Source organism: Elephantulus edwardii, unplaced genomic scaffold, assembly GCF_000299155.1.
Source record: "Elephantulus edwardii isolate Elephantulus edwardi_28Jun2011 unplaced genomic scaffold, EleEdw1.0 scaffold00310, whole genome shotgun sequence".
NCBI lineage: Eukaryota > Metazoa > Chordata > Mammalia > Macroscelidea > Macroscelididae > Elephantulus > Elephantulus edwardii.
In genome coordinates, this window is record NW_006400060.1 from 527876 (window position 1) to 550350 (window position 22475).

General features: G+C 39.5%; 1 protein-coding gene across 1 annotated transcript in view; it reads right to left on the reverse strand.

Moving 5' to 3' along the window:
- Positions 1 to 4700: 4700 nt before the first annotated feature.
- Positions 4701 to 22475, reverse strand: part of SYTL4 (synaptotagmin-like 4) — a 61764-nt gene continuing 43989 nt past the window's right edge. The window contains exons 12-16 of the mRNA XM_006901139.1: positions 21465 to 21626; positions 9546 to 9654; positions 7465 to 7564; positions 6652 to 6860; positions 4701 to 4958 (exon numbers count right to left, since the gene is read on the reverse strand). Coding sequence (XP_006901201.1) covers positions 4810 to 4958; positions 6652 to 6860; positions 7465 to 7564; positions 9546 to 9654; positions 21465 to 21626 — 729 coding nt within the window. The 3' untranslated portion in view covers positions 4701 to 4809. The remainder of the gene's footprint in view (positions 4959 to 6651; positions 6861 to 7464; positions 7565 to 9545; positions 9655 to 21464; positions 21627 to 22475) is intronic.

Consider the following 22475-nt stretch of genomic DNA (forward strand, 5'->3'; position numbering starts at 1 on the left):
CCCTATGTACAATAGCTCTGAACACTGCCCTATCCTGAGCCACTCTCACTGATTCCAACACATGAGCGAGCCCTCATTACTCCAGATGCGATGTCAATCCATCTCATCCGGGGTCTTCCCCTCCTGCCCTATCTCTCCACCCTTCCAAGAATAATGTCCTTCTCCAAGGACTTGTACCCCCTGGCAAGATGCCCAAAGTATGTGAGGCAGAGCTTCAAAATCCTTGCCTTGAAATTGTTGTTGTTGTTATGTGCCCTGGAGTTGCCTGAGATTCATAGCGACCCTATGTACAGCAGCCCTAAAACCTGTTCTATCCTGTGCCAGTCTTATTGTCTCTGATACACCAACTCCCATTACCCCAGTCATTGAAACAATCCATCTCATCGTCTTCCTCTCTTGCACTGTCCCTCCACCCTCCCAAGCATGATGCCAAATTAGATGTATTTAAATGGATCCCCAGGCAGCACACTGGCTTAGCACTTGGCTACTAACTGAAAGACTGTCAGTTTTCGCCCCCTGAGAGAAAAGATCTGTTTTCAAGAAAACAAATTCACTGCCATCGAGTGGGTTAGTGATGGTCTGTTGGCTTTTCAAGGCTGTGCATCTCTAGGGGTTTGAACCCACCAGCTGTATGGCAGAAAGAAAGGTGAGCAGTCTCCCAGTGTGAAATCCAATGGCAGGCTGCTGTGTGTTGGAATCTACTTGATGACAGTGAAATTTTAACAAGAGACTGCTCTTCTTTCTCCCATGGAATCACTGGTGGATCCGCGAAGCACAACTCACTATGGATTACAATATCAGAAATTTCAGCCTTAGAAATAATAAAGGCTCTGCCTATCCCACAGGGTTGGGACATAAATCATGAACTCTGAACATATGATAGTTAGCAGTGAGTCAGATGAGAGCTATTTTCTCTGGGGTTTTAGTGGAAAGCGCCTGTTTTAAATGCAAACTAAAAAGGTTAGACAGTTTCTGGAGAGAATAAAACACAGAGGAAATGCTCAGACTTGAAGCCTTGTTCCCTCTAGGGAAATACAGGAGCTATGAAGGTACCTAGTGGGTAAGGAATTGCACTGTCAATCCAAAGTCTGGCAGTTCAAATTCACCAGTTGCTCCAGGGAAAAGATGATGTACTCCCATGCAATTTACAGCCTCTAAAAACCCATTAGAGGATCAGCTATGAATTGGTTCCTACTTGACGGCAATGACTGCGTGAGTGATGAAGGGCAGGAGGCAAGTTATGGGCAGAAGGGGAAATAGAATGAGTTAATATGGAAAATCTCCAGTGAGACAGGTTCTGTGGTTCCAAAGGCAAGGATTGCACATCATACAGGATGATTGCCTGGATGCCTTTCCTTGTTTTTTATTACTAATATTTCAAGTGGCAAGTCAAAGGTCCAAATGATAACATAGAGGAAGTCCATTATCTCCCAAACAGAGCTCCTGTCTGGGCCTGGCTGACTCTTGCATATAGATTAAAAAACAAAACAAAACAACACCAAAACAAACATACAAAAAAACAAATCAAGGGGATTTTATTTCATTCCTTTTCCTTTTTTAGTGGTTAAGGCAGTCTTGATTTCTTTAGGTAAACTTTTACTGTAACCTCCTGTATATTTGACTTCCTATAACACAGATGGTGTGCGTGGGTGTTGTGGCAGCTTTTGGACGTAAAGGACTACTCTGCCTCCAGGAGCCAGGCAAGCCAGGCTTGGCCTAGGGTTTAAGGCAGCAGGGGACTTCAAGCCCAAAAGGGGAAGAGGGAAGAGGAGGCGGCCATATTCTCCCAGGTTTGCTCTGCCCAGGGCTGCTATGACCTGGTTACCAGAGAGAGCATGGTGCTGTGACCCTCGGGCCAGTCTTTCATTGTTTTTGTTCAGACATACCTCTAGGTCATATAGCCCTGGTGTACAAGTTGCCATACCACAGTCACTTGTGGTTGCTGTGAGGCTGAACACTGTGACACTGATGTGTCAAATGTGTTAATGGTTGGCTACCCAATGTGGACAGAGAGTGGGGTGGAGGTCCTCGATTAAAACAAGCTTGGAAGGAAGAGTGGCATCCACTTCCATAATAGCTTGCCTCTGGAAACCCTATGAACCTGGAGAGAGGATGAAAGGCACCCAAGCATTGAGGACTCTCCTTCACAGGGTCGCTATGAGTTGCCTGTGACTCGGCAGCACTTAATAAAACAACAACATAACACAGATATGATTTAAACTGACTTCTAAAGTAAGAGAAAGGAACAGCAGCAGAATCAGGCCTATAGCTAGACCCAGATGAGTTAGACTTACCTCAAACTCCATACATGTCTGTCTCTTTCCCTCTGCACTTCTCTGCCCAAATCCAGTCCTCTACCCTTGTAAACACACAAGCTAAATAATAAATCAGTTAGATGATATCCAAAGCATTCTGATTGTGTTGCTTTGTAAATTAAGTTTTAACCTTCAAGGTATTCTAGAAGAGATGAGTCATTCATTCCTTTGAACCTTTAACACACATACTACCCTTACAGGAGGCAACATGGTACAGAAATCAGACTTTGTTTGAAATGCCAACTCTAGTGCATTATAGAGGGCTTGCCTTTCCTCACATATGGAAACAGTATTTTTATATTTCATAAGATGTTTTGAGAATTTAAAGCACCAACATATAAAGTGCCTAATATCTGTTGTTTTGTTGTTGTTAGGTGTTGAGTACAATTTACAGCTACCATGTGAACAATGAAACTGAACTCTACCATATCCTGTCTCATCCTCATCAATTCTGACAGACTTGAGCAACTGTTGCAGTCACTGTGTCAATCCATCTCAGTGAGAGACTTCCTATCTGTCACTAACCAAGGACATTTAATATTTATTAGGGAGCTCTGGTGGTATAGTTTATAGGAAGTTGTGCTGCTAACCCTGCCACAGGAAAAAGATAAACAATCTCCTCCCATGTGATTTACAGCCTCAGAAACCCAACGGAGAGTCAGCTTTATGTTGTTTCCAACTAGACAGCAAAAGAACAACCCTTTGTATTAGAAAACAAGAATCACTTGGGCTTTACCTAGAAAACCAAAGTTGGATTTCTACATCATTTGTCCTTTAAAGTTAAATAATACTAGAAGTAGTAAAATAAAAATGTTCTCACCTCCAGAGTAATGAAGAAAAGGGTTTATGGCAAGAAATGTCTTCCCTCAGTTCTCATGGGAATATGTCTTTAGCACAAGAGATTCTACAATGTAAAGAAAGAGTTCCCTTGACACTTCAGAGGAAGAAAAGTACTGTATTTAAGTTAGTTTCTGAGGAGATCAGATCTCAGAATCAGTACACAACAGTTAAGGAAGGGCATTTGCCCCCTTAGTTCTTAACCTTTAAGCTACTTGAAGAATAAAAAAAAAAGTCAGGACCTCAGAGACAAAAGGATCTATAGAACTAACACATGCAAACACTTGACAAGTGATAAAGCTTTATTGATGTACACATACATTTCAGGGGTTAGAAAACAAAAGGCAAGATCCCATGTTATGCCTTCCATAATGATATTAATCCATTCCAAATAAACCTTTTAAAAAATTCCTCCATTCAGTACACACATACAATAGACACCAACCAGATTCATTCCCAGTCCAGTAGCCTTACAGACTCCATTTACACAGTTTTGTTTAAATTTACTTTTAAGAACTGAAAAGGTCAATTTAAACAATGAATGTCAGCAAATGAGCCTCAAACTATAAGATCTTTCTTTAAAAAGCCCCCTCAATATATCACACTCACTGCTATAGTGAGGTCTATGTTAGGAAACAATTTAAAAAAATAGGAACAGAAAGCACTTAAAGAAGGAAGTCAGAATAGCTGGGAGACTCTACACGTTTGCTTGGAACACTGGTTTACTTTATGCAATAGTTGGCTATTATGTGATAACACGCCCTAGATACAAACACTATGAAGAAATGACTCATAACAGTGAAGATGCCTTGCTTTTAATTAGGAAAAAAAAAAGAACTTCCTAAGTAAGATACCTCACACTCAGTCTAGGACTCTGGGACCACCTAGAAGCTCTGGCTGCCATGTTGGTGACTCAGTCAAAAACCCATTATTTAAGAGCTTTTCTAAAGTGGCTCTATTACAGGAATTCCCGCAAGTGTAGATAAAAGTATTTAAAATAGGACTTGTATTAGCCTTTAAAAAAATCAGTAATAAGCACAGTAGAAACCACTTAAAAAGAATAAAACTTAAAATATGAGTTCCAGAAATTCATCAAAGTAGAAAATGAGCTTTTAAAAAAAAATGAGTTAAAAGCATAAATTGTAGAGGGAGAAGAGGACCTTTTCATCTCAACCCTATATTCTCTTGTTTTTTGCAACCCAACTTTGCTTCTCAGAGGCTTGCTATCAGGTCATACTCTATACCAAAGGCAGACAGGGATACCTAGGGAAATAGGAACAAAGGTGGTAAGAGAGAAGATAGTTGTTTTGAGATAACTTTTAAAAATTAAATTAACATCTCATAAATATGTAAGAAAGAATGGAGTCTAAAAATAGACTTGATTGTGCCTACGTATAACATACACACAAATCTTAAAGAGACCCTTATTTTTGAGCTTGCTTTAAAAAGATTATCAAGTCTTTGTCATTCTAGCATACCATGATTTGTAGAAATACATATTTATAAAGAGGCATGCATAGCATACGTGCGTGGGCACGCGTGTGTGCGCACACACACACACACACACACACGCACACATACACTAACTTATACATTTTTGCTCTTGGTTTCTTCACTTCCTCTGATCAGGGATGGACCCGTGGAAATGACCAGGGACTCATAAGCCCAGCTTCTGCTTGGCCATCGAGGAGCGGAGATGCAGAGTCCCTTCTGCCCAAGATTCTGGGTATTGTCGCATCTTCTGCCACAGGCTCACTTCTTCCCCAGTCGAGTCCATCCAGTCTACCACTTCCCCATTACTGATGCCTGAGAAGAAACACCAGAGGCAGCTGAACAGGGGCCTCACTCTTCATCCCACAAGGAAAGACAGGTTATAGAGTAGGTATGCTACGAAAAAGGACTGGTGGAGACCACAATCAGGAAGATGCTTCCTGTTTGACCCTACATAGTTTCTTCTGTGCCCTAATACTATCTAGAGACTTTAGGCTGATGAAGTGAGATGCCAAACCACACACAATAAAAATTTTAAAAAATAAATAAATAAATAAATAAATTTTATCCTGAGGCTATTATAGAGTTCAGCAAGTTTCAGATCTGTTGTCCATAGGGTCATTATGAATAATAGTCATAACAGCACATAACAACAACAGTATCAGTATCTGCAATCTCAGGCCTTTCTGTTATTGAAAATTTGACCTTTTTTTCTTTTCCAAAATAGGAGCATCTTTTTCTTTAGCCATAGGCTTGAGGCCAGTAGTTTTGTTTTATGTGGCCTCATTCCTAGTCATGTATGCATTCATTCATTCAACATTTATTGAATGCCTACTATAAGCTAGGTAGGTTGCATTACACTCTGGAGATAGAGTGGTGAAAAAGCCGAAGAGGTTTCTACCCTCATGTAACTTACATTTGAATACAAAAAGGCAGAAAATAGGCAAGAAAATCAACAAGAGTCACTTATATATTTTGATAGTGAGTTGAATGCTATAATGTGAATAAGGAAGGTGACTTGCAGTGCCTGGATCAGTGCATACTCTAGGTGGAGTGATCTGAGAACTTCCCTGATATAAACATTTTTTTTCTTGCCAAGTTCTCAAGATCTAAACTTGTATAAGGAGTCAAGACCTGAATGATGAGAAAGAGCCAGGGTTTTTTTGTTGTTGTTGTTGGTTTTTTTTATAAATTATTGAGAAGGAGCCAGGTTTTTAGGCAAAGGGGACAATAATTGCAGAAGTTCTGAAGTAGGAGTGAGTTTAGTACACTTGAGAAACAGAAAGAAAGTCTCCGTGGTTGGAGCATAGTGAAAAAAGTGGGAAAATGATACAGGATGAATCATAAAGGAGCCAAACTTTGGGTGTATACTCACATTCAATAGATAACAACCACCAATTATAAAGGAAAGAGAAAAGATCATTCCAGAAGTGTAGTCATTGAGAAGGGAGGATATGATACAGAGCACTTGGAGAGAGCTTGACCTTTGTAGCAAGGACCTTCTTTCGTGAAAACAGGATGAAAGAATGAAATTATATCTACAGATGTAGGCATGTTGGTAGTCGTTTTATTGTTTATTTGGTTTTTAGAGTGTGAAGAGATGATGGAGTTCCAGGTAATCAGGGTAAGACACACAATCAGGGTCACAAACTTAATAATGTATGTGAACTCATCCTCCCCTACGCCTGGCACACAGTAGGCATTTAATAAATATTTGTTGAATGATAACTGAAAAGAAAGACTACAGAGCTAATTTTAGAGAGAGTTTGTGAAGAAAGGGATATAGTATATGTGTGCTGAAATATGCAAGAGCCTTTAAGACAAGTTAGGGGAGCCCTGGTGGCCTAGTGGCAAGAAGCTGCGCTGCAATCCCAAAGGTACGCGGTTTGAATCCACCAAATGCCCAACTGGAGGAGGGCAATTTCCTCCTGTGCGAGTCAGATCCAATTTGACAGTACACAACAATTTTAAAAAAAAAGATGAGTTAGGATGGGGAAGAGGCTCTCACCAGTGCCAACACCCAGCCTGACCCCTCCCAGGAAGTCATTGCTGGACAGAGGCTCCCAGTCCCATACAGTCAGTTCCAGGCACATGTGTTGCAGATCTTCTAGCCGTACACCATTGTAGACAAATGTATGGTTGTAGTGGGGATTCAGAGTCTTCTTCATTACAGGAGTTTTACGCTTACTGGTCTTGTTCCTCATGGGAAGGAGGTATCTGGCAGAGGGTGGGGAGTAATCAGGAAGCCACTCAAAGCTGGCAATAACTATCTCAATTCCAATTTCCCCTTCCATGGGCTTATCCCAGGAAAGTGAGTCGACATTCAGATCCCAGTATACACACCCCTTTTTGAACCACAGTTCCTACCACCTCTACCAAGTCATTCACCTGATTCAATTTCTTTAACCTGGAGAAAATATCAATATATTATAGTGAGCTGCTTTCCATGCTCCACCCAAAGAAGCGTTTAAATATTTGGTCCCATTTTTAATGGCCAAGGCTTAGCCAAATGTAATTTGCTAGAGAAATTAAATCACTAGCATTGCTTAAAAATAGTGAGGGAGCAAATCCTTGAGCTCCCAAACCTAGACAGTAAGAGGACAGTAAGAGGTCATCATCATGACAGCTCAGGCCAAACTGAGCTCAGCCTAATGCAAAGGTAGTGTAGGAGGGTTTGCCATTAACTAACTTCAAGACCAAACATGGCTGCTGGGTGTAGTAGGGCACACAAGGATCAGAAAGTTTACATTGGGCTCCTCTATTAGCTTTTTTTTTTGTCAGTCCTGAAACTGGTTAGTTTGATGTTGGCCCATTGACTTACCCCTTCACAAAGCTGTCTGAAATCCCTCCTGATTTGGCAGCTGTCAGGTTCTTGGCTTCCTTGATCCACACCTGGAGCTCTCCCGCTTCCCCACTTTTACCTGTAAGGGATATTGGCCAAAACAAGGGAGCCTTATATCTCCAGATTTATTTGAGATTTACCTACATAGCATTTGCTTTCTTTTCCTTTCTCTTGAAGACAATAAACAAGCTCCATGACAAATGACATGATATCTCACTTATATTCTCAATATCTAGCACAGTGCCAGGCAGTAAGAGGCACCCCAAATAACAGGAACAATAACAATAATTATTTACTAAGCGCTGGCTATGTGCCAGCTACTATGCAAAACATTTAATTATTTAACCTCCATGTGGAAGGTACTATTTCCTAATTGAATTCTCAAAACCACTCTATGAGATACTGCTATTATTGTCCTCATTTTTATAGTCAAGCAAATTGAAGTTTCCATCAATAAAGCTGCCCAATATTTGCTCAACTTTAAAAAGAGTGAACATGTCTACGTGTGTTCTGGATTCAATCCCCACTTCACAGGCCTGGGCTTCCTCAATTTAAACTAGTCAATTTCTTTACTAGTCCATTCCTCTCAGTCTAAGGATATGCTAATCTCAACTCTTCCTTTAAAAGAAAGCCTCCCTTCAAATTTCTCTTCTTCTAGCTATTCTTCAAATACCTAATCTTTTCTTCACCACTAAGCATTCTAAAACAAAAATCCCACCCACACTCATCACAGCTACTTCCTTGCTTCATTCTCTCAGCCTGGTTCCTGGTGTAATCTGATGTCTGGTTCCACTACACCACTGAAAATGTAAGCTAATGTCAATGAGCCATTTTCTCTGAGTCTTCATCTGGCCTGATCTCCCTGTTGTATTTCTATTCCTTTGGCAATGCCTGGGCCTTTCTCCTTGAACCTCTCTCCACATTTTTCTTTCCTTTGCTGAGAACTTTCTATATCATGAGCTTCTCTTAATTCTTTCAATTTTCTGTTCCTAGCGGTTCTTTCTGTCCTTGTCTCCTCTCTAATTATTCTACACATATGCCCTGGGGAGTCTATTGACTTCCAAATCTTCTGCTTTAGACCTTGCCAAAGGTACATATATATTTTTAAATGTTACACTGGTTTATTTACAAAATTCGAATACATTGTTTTCGAGAACAGATTCTTTCAATTTCTCTCGCACTCCCACCGATCAAATTGTACCCCATGATTAATCTTCCCCCTCCCTCTGCACATCCTTATCCCTCTGCTTCCATCCTCTCCCACCACTCCTGGATCATTATATTCATTCTAAAATAATGGCTCAAAGGTATATTTTTAAGAAGCTGGTTGGCTTGCCATTGTTAACAGATCAAGTTAAACTTACCATCAACATTCAAGACTCTATGCAGTTGGGCTCCAGCCTCAGCTCCATTTCCAGCCTCACTCTCAAATATATATCCCATAACTATAGTACCACCGAAAGAGATCACTTCACATTAACATACAATTCTACACTTACCACACCTTTCTAAACCTCTGTGCATCCTATTCTATCTCCTCAAAAGGCACTTCCATCCTTCTCCTTGTCTTCCTAGTCAAATTTAAGCAAGGTCTAGTTTAAACATGATTCCTAAAGCACTCCCAAATTCTACTAGACATAATACATAACTCCTGTATCTGTATTCCCTTACTACATGTGTGCATTTCTCAAGGGAGGGCAAATATCATATCTTATTACATAGACACAGTCACTAGCATGTTGACTCTTTCTAGCCGTAATTTCCCATCCCTCATATTTGACCATCCCTTCCAATCATCTGTTCTCAATCTCAAAATTTCTGTTCTTTCCTGCCTTAGTCATTTGCCATAATCATACCCTCCTAAAAAACAAACAAAAAGGGACTGCCAACCCTAAAGCATTCTGGCTAGAAAACACAGAAAAGGCTTAATTAGTGCAGCCAGCTTCCCTAAAAGATTCAGAGCACATCTTAGTCTGATCTCCCCAATACTAGCCAGCATTAGCCTCACACTGATTCAGTGAAGACTAAAACTAAACACGGGGCACCCAAGGATAACTCACTCTTTTTCAGGTCACCTCCAACAGGGAGTTTGGAGGCTGGGATGTATTTCAATGAAACCACCAACTCGCCTTTGTGTGATAACAAGCCAGTCAGAGACTCAGCACTGACCTGAAACACAGGAAAACCCACCAAGTCAAGCTGGGCTTCCCAGGAATTGTTGGAACCTTCTCAGAAAAAAAAGGTTATACTAAAGTTACATTCAAGAACAGTCTTGCAGCATATGAGGATCCTTCAACACACTGAACATGATCCAGGGTCTCCAGCCTTTGTAAGGTAGCCAAAAGTTTCTAAGGTAGTTTATGTATTAGGAGATGCAGAAGAAACAAGTGTTCTGTAATACCAACTATTTCCATTACTTTGCGGATACAGTTACTAGATTCCAGATACTCTCGAAAGTCTTCCAGGAAGATTGCCACACAAACCAACAAAGCAGTGATGTCCTGATGAAGTCTTCTGGCCTTGTTAGTAAAAGTCAATCAATATAGGAGAATTGTGAATGTCAATCATTATAGGAGGGGTTGTATAAGTGAGTGTAACACTCTCATTGTTGGTTGATTACACAGGGCATGCAATCATCCAAAAGAATGCAGTAAACTTGTGCCTGCTGACATGGGAAGATATACTGTTAAGTCACCAAAACAAGTAATCCATTTATATTAAAATATATTTCTATCTGTGCATGTGAATGTTGTTGTTGTTCTGTGCCATTTAGTTGCCTGCAACTCGTAGTGACCCTATGTACAATAGCTCTGTACCCTTCCCTATCCTAAGCCAATCTGATCATCTACAACAGACCTAATCTCATTCTCCAGTCAGAGTCAATCCATCTCATCCTGGGTCTTCCTCTCCTTTACTGTCCTTCCACCCTTCCAAGCATGATGTCCTTCTCCAAGGACCAGTCCCTCTTGGCCACATGCCCCAAAATATGTTAGATGGAGCTTCAAAATCAATGCCTCCAGGGAGCAACTTGGTTTAATCCTCTCTGGGGCAGACCTGTTTGTTCTGCTGGCAGTCATGTTCAACACTCTTCTCCAGCACAACTCAACAGCATTTATTGTTTACTATCATTCTTAGTCATTGTCCAGCTCTATGATGCATAACAAGTAATTGTGAAGACTATGGCCTGGATCAGGTGCACCTGGTCTCCAGACTGACAATGATGCTCTTCAGGACTCTAGAGAGGTCCCTGACATCAGGCTTTCCCAATGCAACTCGTCTTTTGATTTCCTGACTTCTGGTGCCAAGAGTGCTGACTGTGGAACTAAGCAAGCTGAAGCTGTTAACAATCTCAATCTCTTCACTGTCTATCATGATGCTGTTAATTGGCCCACTAGTGAGAATCTTTGCTTTCTTGATATTGAGCTTCAAGCCACATTGAAGGCTGCTGTCCTTGACCTTCTGCAGCAAGTGTTTCAGGTCCTCCTTAGTCTCAGCAAGGTAAAACAGGATGCACATTTCATATCATACACAAAAATCAACTCAAGGTGGATCCAAACTCAACCTGGAACTAAAGCCCAAAACCCTAAAGTTCATCAGAAACAAACTGGAATCTACCTTTGATGGCCTAGTCTATGGTATAATGTGACTGTCAAACATAGCCAGAAATGCAATCTGGATAGGATAAAATTGATGAATGGGACCTTCTACAGATTAAATCCCTTTGTGCATAAAAAATGTTTCTGAAAATCAGAAAAAAACAATAATATATTGGAAGAAAGTTTGGCATTTCCTCAAAAAACTGAACATAGAAATTCCATATGATTCAGCTATTCCACTGGCTGTGATATACCTTGAGAAAATGACAACTGATGCACAAATGGAGACTTGTACACCAATGTTCATATTAGAGTTATTCACCATTGCAAGAACATGGAAATAGCTCAAATGTCCAACCACAATAGAACAGTTTGAAAAATTATAGTACATGATGGAATACTATGCAGCACATAGGGGCAATGATTTTTTTAAATGAATAAACAAAAAGCAATATTTACTTGGGGTGTGATTATATTTAGCCACAAAAAATAAAAATGAAGCCCTCATATGTATTACAACATAGATAAATATATATAGTTTAATAAGTTTATATAATAGTTTAATAAGTCAACATCTAAAGGATAAATATCATTACAGTCTCACTTTGTAACATATTTAAAATAGACACATAAAGAATGAAAATCTTACAAGTATAATTTCTTTCCCTGCTAATTTTATTCTGGATATAGATTTAGGAAAAACACTTAAGTCATTGGTATAATTGTGGATACAAATTTCATAACTTATTTAGACTTAAGGAAACTGAAATCTGAAGCAGAGTTTATAAGTTATTCTTTCACTTAGTATAATGTCATCCAGGGTCACTCATGTTGTATAATGGTTTATGAGTTCATTATTTGCTCAGTGCTGTGTAGTATTTCATTGTGTGAATAGTTCCATTTTTCTATCCATTTGTTTGTTATTAGGCACTTGGGTTGTTTCTATTGCTTTGCTATTATGAATAATGCAGAAATAAACATAGGTGTGAAAAAAGGAATTAATTAAACTTTTAAAATCACTTTCAGGTAGACTATAGACCTTGAAAAAATATGAAAGTTAAATCATTAAAACACTCAGAGGAGAGAATACCATCATGCCTAAAGTGGGTAAAATGTCTAAAAACAAATATAATAAGTATTTTCCATGAAAGGGGAAAAAAAGATGAATAGTACTATATTGAAAATAAAACTTTGTCTTCATCAAACATCACCACAAGTAAGAAAAAAAGCCACAAAGACAATGAATAGGTAAGCTATAAAGTGGGAGAAGGTACTTACAACACAACAAAAGACAGATACAGGGTTTATAAAGAACTACTAATCTGTAAGAAAATGACAATAGGAAAAAAAGAAAAATATTTTAGTAGGAACATAACAAAAACTTATCAGATAGCTAGTAATCATGAAGAACTCAACCTCGTTGCTAATTGACATTATGTTGTTGTTGTTGTTGTTGTTATGTGCCGTCGAGTCGTTTGCGACTCATAGCGACCCTATGTACAATAGCCCTAAACCCTGCTCTATCCTGTGCCAAACTCATTGCCTCTGACACACCCATCACGATTACCCCAGTCACTGAATCAATCCACCTCCTAGAGGGTCTTCACCTCCTACACTGTCCCTCTACCCTACCAAGCATGATGTCCCTCTCCAAGGACCTGTCTCTCCTTACATGTCCAAAGTATGTCAGACGAAGCCCCAGAATCCTTGCCTCCAAGGAGTAGCCTGGTTTAACCCTCTCTAGGATGAATCTGTTTGTTTTCTTGGCAGTCCATGGTACATTCAATACTCTTCTCCAGCACCACAGCTCAAAGGCGTCAATTCTCCTTCTATCCTCCCTAGTCATTGTCCAACTCTCTGATGCATAACAAGTGATTGTAAAGACCATGGCCTGTATCAGGCGCACCTGTATCAAGTGTCTCCAAAGAGACACCGTTGCTCTTGAGTACTTTAGAGAGGTCCCTAACAGCAGACTTTCCCATCGCAATACGTTTTTTCATTTCCTGGGTGCTGGTGCCAAGAGTGTTGACCGTGGAGCCGAGCAAACTGAAACTGTGAACAACCTCAATCTCTTCGCCATCCATCCTGATACTACCGATTGGTCCAGTGGTGAGAATCTTTGTCTTCTTGACATTGAGCCTCAGTCCATACTTACTAAGTGAAATATCTCAGTCTCAAAAGGACAAATACTGCATAACACCACTGTTATGAAGCAGGACTGACATGGGGGGTTAGGAGGAGACTAGGAAAAGAGTGAATAGATAATGAACACTGTTTTGGAAGAGAAGAAGGAGAGAACTGTTTCAAAAGAATATATGATTAGGTATTATATGTAAGACAATGGTCCAGAATAAAAGTTATAAAAAGAAAGGGAAATGGAGGTGGGGGAAGGAATAGGGAGGGAGAAAAAATGTGCAACAATGAATGAATGAAAATGCAACTTTTCTGTAAACATTCATTAAAATCACAATTGTTGTTATGTGCTGTCAAGTCGTTTGCAACTCATATTATGAAAAAATCAATTGTGAAAAAATCACAATTAAAATTTAAAAAAGTTATTCTTAACTGATAATAAATAAGTTCTTTAATCTGATATTTGTCTTCCAAAACAACAACAAAAGCATTAGAGTTTTTTTATTATTATTATTAATTTCAATGAACATTTACAGAGATTTTGGATTTCCATTCATTCATTGTTGCACTTTTCTCCATGCCCACCCCACCCCCACCCCCAGTTCGCTCTTCTCCTTGAAAAGCAAAAGAAAAACTCCTCCATTGGTATACAATCCTCCTGCAAACCCCCTCCCCAACCCCGAGTACTCTCCAATCTGCAACACTCATTCTGAACCCTTAGGATAATCATAATGCCCTAAAATATATTATTTTTAAACTACTCTCTCCCTCATCGTCTTCAATGCAGTATACATAATTTATCTAGTTTTTCTCAGTCTTACCGCCACCCTGATGTCAGCCTCATTCTACAACAGTGGCAGCATACAGTATTTGTCCTTTTGTGACTGAGATATTTCACTCAGCATAATGTCCTCCAGGGTCACCCATTTTGAATAATATTGCATGAGTTCCTTGTTTTTCAGTGCAGCGTAGTATTCCATTGTGTGAATACACCACAGCTTCTCTATAAATTCGTTTGTTGATGGACACTTAGGTTGTTTCCAACTCCTTGCTATTGTGAACAAAGCCACGATAAACATGGGTGTGCATATATCTGCTTGGATGTCGGTTATGGTCTCTTTGGGATTTATTCCCAGTAGTGGTATTCCTGGGTCAAATGGTATCTCTATTTGCAACTTTTTGAGAAAGTGCCATACTGCTTTCCACAGTGGTTACACCGTTTTACACTCCCACCAACAGTGAATAAGGGTTCCAGTCTCTCCACAACCTTGCCAGCATTTGTTGCTTGCTGTTCTGTTAAATTTTGCTAGTCTTACTGGGGTGAGATGATATCTCATAGTTGTTTTGATTTGCATCTCTCTTAGAGCTAGGGATTTTAAACATTTCTTCATGTGCTTGTTGGCCATCTGAATGTCTTCTTTAGTGAAGTGTCTGTTCATATCCTATGCCTATTTTTCAATTGGATTATCTACCTTTATCTTGGGGGCAATGATTTTGTAAATTACTACCTAACTTGGGAGGGACTGGAGAGTATTATGCTAAGTGAACTAAATCAGTCCCATAAGGACAAATACTGTATAAGACCATTGTTGTAAAACATGTATGAGGATCCAAGAGGAGGAGGGTGGGAGCAGAGGAGTGAGGAGTGTGTGTGTGGGGGTTAATCATAGGGTCACACTATTTAATAAGTAGGGTAGGGGTGGGTAAAGGAAATGGGAAGATCCGGTGTGAAAAACAATGTATATGAACTTTGGAAATAAAATAAAACAGTGTAAAATTAAGAAAAATATTCAAAAAAATGGGAGAAAATCAGATTATCATTTGTTTCTATGCAAGTTCAAATTAAAGCAGAATAAATTTATTTAAAAGAAAGAAAAAAATGCCAGGCAAGTTTGGGCTTTATGAAGAGGAATGTGGCATTAGGATTAGAGGAAGACTCACCAACAACATAAGTTATATACATGACACAACCTTGCTTGCTAAAACTGAAGAGCTTGCTGCAGATGTATGCTTTAATATGTATTGAAGCTCAACATCAAGTAAACAAAGATTCTCACCACTGGGCCAGTGAGAGATGGAGAAGAGATTGAGGTTAACAATTACAGCTTGCTCTTGTTTGGCTCCACAATCAATGTTCTTGATACCAGCAGTCTGGAAAGCAAAAGACAAATTGCACTGGGGGAAATATGCTATCAGGGACCTCATCAGAGTACTGAGAAGCAATGATGTCAATCTAGAGAACAAGCTGTGCCTGATGCAGGCTATGGTCTTCACAATTACTTGCTATACATACATCAGAGAGCTGGACAATGACTAAGGATGACAGAAGAATGGATGCCTTTGAGTTGTAGTGCTGGAGAATAGTCTTGAACATACCAAGGACCACTACAAAAACAAGTCTTTCTTGGAGAGAGTGAAACCAAGTTTATCCATGGAGGCAAAGATTTTGAAGTTCTGTCTCACATCTTTTGCACACATGGCCGAGAGGGACCAGTCCTTGGAGAAGGACATCATGCTTGGAAGGGTGGAGGGACAGTGCAGGAGAGGAAGACCTCGGATGAGATGGATTGATACCGAAACTGGGACAATGGAGGTAGCTGTGCCAGAGTCAGTGAGACTGATTCAGGACAGGACAGGCTTCAGAGTTGTTGTACATAGGGTTGCTATGAGTTGCAGGCGACTGGACAGCAATATAGCAACAACATAGAGTTTTTAAACATCAGTGGGATACTTTTTAAAAATTTTAGTTTACCATTGACTAGAAGCTGGTATTTCTGTTCCAGTAACATATTTTTGTTCTGGCTTCAAATAGTTACAAAGAGCAAATAGTTCCTCTAATATAACTTTCTTCTTTTTTGTAAGATATTTTTACTGAAATAATTCATGACGGTTTAGATCTACTGTAGACTCCAGAGACTTGGATGCCAAATATTTAAGAAATTCTGAATTCCTAATGGGAAATTAATTTGGTGATAATTGCTTTCCTGTTTTTATTAGAGTTTAAATGGACAGACTTAATGCTTTTTTTTAACGCAGCTGTTGATGATGTTGTTGATTGCCATCAAATGGTGCATGACTCACAGCAACTTTATGAACAAAAGACCTAATGCCTTTCCATAACTATCGTCATTTCTCCAAGTTCATAGAGTTTCTAGAGGCATGTGGTTTAGGAAGTAAATGCCACTCCTGCTTCCAAACCTGTTTTAAAATTGGGAGCACCACAAAACACTGTCCCCATTGGGAAACCGTTCTGGTATTTGATACTCCAATGGCACAAAGTTCAGCATCATAGAAAACCCAGGTTACTTCATACAGCACATTGACAAAGAGTGATGTACAAAGTGGACAGTATTCCTCCAGATATAACAGCACTAGTCTTATTTCTATAACTATCATAATTTCTGTGCATTTATAGAGTATAATGAGTTTGTAGAGTTTCCAGAGGCATCTAGTTTAGGAAATTGATGTCATTCCTGCTTCCTAGCATAAATCAGTCTGGAAGTTCATCCAAACATTGTACATAATGGGTAACCATTAGGGTATTTGACAAGACTATGGAACAGTGTGCAGCACCACAGCAATACCAAGTTGTTCAGTTCAGCAAATAGACAAAAGATTGCTGTGTCATTTAAAGAATATTCACTCAAAAATTAACAAATTTGGCCCAAGCAGACCTCCACCCTTGGCCAAAGGCTCAAAAACACCCACTCTTGGAGGAAAAAGAGCAGTAACATTCATCAAACACGACCCCAAAAAACTTCCATTACATGACCAACGTGACTGCTGTCAAGATGCTAGCTAGAAGCCAAACTCTCAGAGTGGAGGATCCAGGCTTGCTGACCAATCCCCTCAACTAAGGGGATTGTAAAAACACACTTTATAGCAGACCTTCACCTTAGTGCAGTAGATTATTAAAAGATTAAAAGTGAGTTTCTTTAGTTTAGTAATTCTATCAGCAAGAATTTCTTTTGCAGTAATATTCACAAATTAAGGTGAGCTATATTATAGCATAGTTTTAAAAACAAAGAAATGAAATTATGTTGTTGTTGTTGTTGTTGTTATTACTATGTGCTGTCAAATCACCCGTGACTCATAGTGACCCTATGTACAACAGCCCTAAACCCTGCTCTATCCTGTGCCAATCTCATTGTCTCTGAAACACCTACCCCCATTACCCAAGTCACTGAATCAGTCCATCTCTTCTCCTGTGCTGTCACTCGACCCTCTCAAGAATGATGTTATTCTCCAAGGACTGACTGGTCCCTTCTTGCAAAATGTCCAAAGTATGTCAGACGAAGCGTCAAAATCTATCCCTCCAAGGAGCAGCCTGGTTTCACCCTCACCAGGATGAACCTGTTTTTTCTCTTAGCAGTTCATGGTATATTCAATACTCTTCTCCAACATCACAGCTCAAAGGCTTCAATTCTCCTTCTATTATCTCTAGTCACTGTCCATCTTTCTGATGCATAGTAAGTGATTGCAAAGACCATGGCCTATATCAAGCACTCCTTAGTCTCCAGAGTTATATCATTGCTCTTCAGTACTTTGAAGAGATCTCTGACAGCGGACTTTCCCATCGCAATATGCCTTTTAATTTCCTGGCTGCTGGTGCCAAGAGTGTTGATTGTGGAGCCAACCAAACTAAAGCTGTTAACAATCTCAATCTCTTCACCATCTATCATGATGCTGCCAATTGGCCCAGTGGTGAGAATCTTTGTTTTCTTGATATTAGGCCTCAATCCATATTGAAGAACAAATTCAAACCTCGAGTTGCAATACTTAAGGATGCTTTGGGCAGAATATTAAATGGTCCAGGAAGTATTAAAAGATGGAAAGAGTATACAAAGTCATTGTACCAAAAGGATTTGGCAGACACAGAAGAATTTCATGAAACAACATATGAGCAAGAGCCTATGGTGAAGGGAAAAGTTCAAGCTGCTTTGAAAGAATTGGCAAAAAACAAGGCCCCAGCAATTGATGGTATACCAATTGACATATTTCAACTAACATATGCTGCCTTAGATGTGCTCACCAAGTTTTGTCAAGAAATCTGGAGGACAACCACTTGGCCAACAGACTGGAAGAGATCTATATTTGTTCCCATTCCAAAATAAGGTGATCTGATGGGATGTGGAAATTATTGAACAATATCATTAGTATCACAAGCAAGCAAGATTAAGCTGAAGATTATCTAAAAATGCCTGAAACAGAACATCAACAGAGAACTGCCAGGAGTGCAGGTTGGGTTTAGAAGGGGTTGTGGTACTAGGGATAATGTAGCTAATGTTAGCTGGATCCTGGCTGAAAGCAGGGAATACCAGAGGAGTATCTGTGTTTCATTGATTATGCAATGGTGCTTTACTGTGTGTATTACAAAAAACTGTGGATAACTCTGAGACGAATGGGAATTCCAGAACACTTGATTGTGCTTATATGAAACCTATACTTGGACCAGGAAGCAGTTGTCAGAACAGAGCAAGAAAACCCTCCATGGTTCAAAATTGAGAAGGGATGTGTTCTATCTTCATACCTTTTCAATTTATATGCAGAACAGATTATCTGGGAGGCTGGGCTCTATGAGGAGAAATGTGGCATCAGGCTTGGAGGAAGACTCTTCAACAATCTGCGTTATGCAGATGACATAACCCTGCTTGCTGAAACTAGGGAGGACCTGAAGTGCCTGTTGCAGAAGATCAAGGACTATAGCCTTCAATATGGATTTAAGCTAAACATCAAGAAAACAAAGATTCTCACCATTGGGCCTATTGGCAGTATTATGATAGATGGTGAAGAGATTGAGACTGTTAGCAGCTTTATTTTGTCTGGCTCCACAGTCAAAAGTCTTGGTACCAGCAACCAGGAAATCAAGAAGGAAATTGCACTGGGAAAGTTTGCTGTCAGGAACCTCGCTAAAGAACTGAAGAGCAACGCTACCAGTCTGGAGACTAAGATATGCCTGATCTAAACCATAGTCTTCACAATTGCTTGCGTCAGAGAGCTGGATAATGACTAGAGATGACAGAAAGAGAAGTGAAGTCTTCGAGCTGCGGTGCTGGAGAAGAATTCTGAAATGGAATGGGAATGGGAAAGATGGTGACGATCTGGAAAGAAAGGGCAATGGTGGGCATAGTTCAGTGGTGACTAATTTTGTAAAACATAATGAGTTTTATAACATAATGTGGTGCTGGAGAAGAGTACTGAATATACTATGGATTGCTAGGAGAACCAACAAGTTTGTCCTGGAGGGGGTGAAGCCAGGCTGTTCTTTGAAAGCATGGATTCTGAAGCTTTGGACATGGTCCAAGGCAGGATCTGTCCTTGGAGAGGGACTTCATGTTTGGGAGGGTGGAGGGACAGTGCAGGAGAGGAAGACCCTCAATGAGATGGATTGATTCAGTCACTGGGGTAATGGGGGTAGTTGTGTCAGAGACAATGAGATTGGCACAGTATAGAGCAGGGTTTAGGGCTGTTGTACATAGGGTCACTATGAGTCACAGTGACTCGACAGCACATAACAACAACAACAACAACAACAACAACAACAACAGTATAAAGGGATATATAGAGAAAATGAAATTATCTCTTCCACTTCTGAACTCCTTCCTAGAAGCAGTCACCATAACTAGTTTCTTGAACATGTTTAGAAGCACAAAGGATTCCAGTACATGCACCATTTTACTATTGAAAATGCTAATGTTAAAAATATCAAAGAACAACTCTGTAACTGTACAATACTGATAATAAAAAAGTGGCTAACCAAATCCTAACTCTAGTTTAACAATTTCACCTTAGCCAGAATGACACTGTCTACTGAATGTCTTCTATGTGCCAGGCACTGATATCTTGTAGACAATCTTGCAAAAGAAGTGTTATCAATGGAGAAATGAGGTTCACAGAATGACTTGCCCATCTTTTGTTAGGTGACTTAGATTCCAGGCAATATTATGCCACACATATCACACAACCACACTTTCATCTGAGATGCCATTTCCAAAGTAAAATAGGTCCCTGACCTGTGTGACTAAGAGCACAGAAACCAGCAACTGGAGTTTCATGAAATGCTTCACTTATTTCTTTAGTGAGAAGGTTAGCTTCAAAAAAGAAGTACTGATTAGGATACACTCAGAGATTAGTTTGGAAAAGAGATGAAATCTAAGATAATAGAACATATTCACATTCTGGAAGACTGGGATCTAAAACTCAGCAAAGACTTTTGAAAAGCAAAACCTTGGCTTTATGCTTTGCCTCAATTACACAGAAGTGATTACTCAAATTTGACATAAAAGTGGATCAGAGTTTCCACTGAATCTTTCTTATTCCTTCACACACAGCCCCATCCACCCACTAACCTTTACTATCCTCATGATTTCCACCTTTCCTCATTTTCCACAACCTTTTATTTTCCCCTTTTGCACATTAATATACATCTTAATTGTTATCCTATTTTAAAAATAATGGTCTTATGCAGTATTTGTCTTTATGAGACTGAGTTATTTCACTCAGCATAAAGCTCTGTACATTCTCCCATGTTATATCATATTTTACAAAACTGTTGCTGGGGGAGCTCTGGTGGCCTAGTGGAAAGAAGTTGCACTGCAATCCCAGTGGTGTGCAGTTCAAATCCACCAGATTCTCTGCTGGAGAAGGAGGAACTCCTGTACCAGTCAGATACGATTTGATGGTACACACAAAAAAAAAATAAAAAGAAAAAAACCCCTGTTGTTCCTTAGTGCTACATAGTATTCCATTGTGTGAAGGTACCACAATTTCTCAATCCATTCATTTGGGGTATTTCATTTTCTTGCTATTGTGAATAACAATGCTATAAACATATGATGTGTACATATCTCCCTTTGTGTCTCAGTTCTAATTTCCTTAGGGTATATTCCTAGCAATGGAATAGTTGAGTCTTATGGAATTTCTATGTTCAGTTTTTTGAGAAAACACCAAACTGTCTAACAGGCATAGATCAATAGTTATTAATTTTATAAAACACAATATATATGAACTATTGTATGAGATACAATTTAAATGAAAGGTCTTCTAAAACATAATGTACATGAAAGAAGCTCAACATATATGAATTATTGTATACAAACCATTTTTTTAATGTGGATTGGAAATTATTATCAAACTCGGAAATACCAGGAGAGGTGCAAAGCATTCAAAGCAGCTACCAATATCTATTGGCAAGTGCCACTGCTGACAATTCTGAGTTACAAACCGTAAAGAGTTATTAATACAAAATACCTTTCCATGTAAAGGGAGGCAATGGTCCAGTTTCTTATCAAGCTTCAAGGAATCTATCTGGATCTCTGCCTCTCCAAGGAAAGTGTTTCTGCCAAAACGACCATGATGCCAAACTGAGAACTGCAAGATCCTCTGAACCAGGAGAGATTCTGGGATCTCATACTGCAAAGGAAAATAAAAGTCCAAGATGATTAGTTTGTGGTAATTCTTCAAATATTATGGTTATTCCAAAACCTGGCCTCCTATACCCAAAGTCTAAAGTACTGAATATCAAATTAGTCAAAGCTTCAACACAGCCCATTTCACAAAAATCTACTATATTCTGTGGAAAGACCTGGCTAATTAATGAATGTTTGCTCATGTGGGTGAGGGTACACTGTAACATCCCAATAGAACAGTGGAGGAGATTACAGAGTGACATTTTTAAAATTTGTTTTACAAATTTATTTTACTAGCTTATTTACAAAATTTGAATGCATTGTTCTTGAGAACAGAGTGATTTTTAAAAAATGAGATTTGAAATTAAATAAGTGAATCTCCTCTCTAACTTTACAGCAATCCAAGAAAGCCAGATCACCTTTGTTCTCTTCTCCTCTGAGAAGGGGAACGTGCTCCTGGGTGGAAGGGAAGCCGGAAGCGCTGCACAGGGGGAAGTCACCTCAGACAGTAATGAAGAGGCATCTTTCAAAGGTACACAGAAAAAACCGGTGCGCCCTCGGGCCTGCGGCCCTCAGGCCACAAAGGAAAACATAATCTACACAGGAGTTCTACAGGACACGTCATCTTCCCTTGGAGACAGTACAACTAAACTTAAGAGACACTGGTCAAAAGGAAAAAAAATGTCAGCAGTCGACGTGTTTGGAATCACAGAAGCCAAGAAAGCTTAAGATACGAGCTGTCAGATCATGGGTAGGACAATGGAAGATATTTTCTGAAGGGACTTGGCAGATGTGAAGGGTTATCCTGGTGGAGGGTGGAGCTGGGAAGTAAGTGTGTCAAGGCACTGGGCTA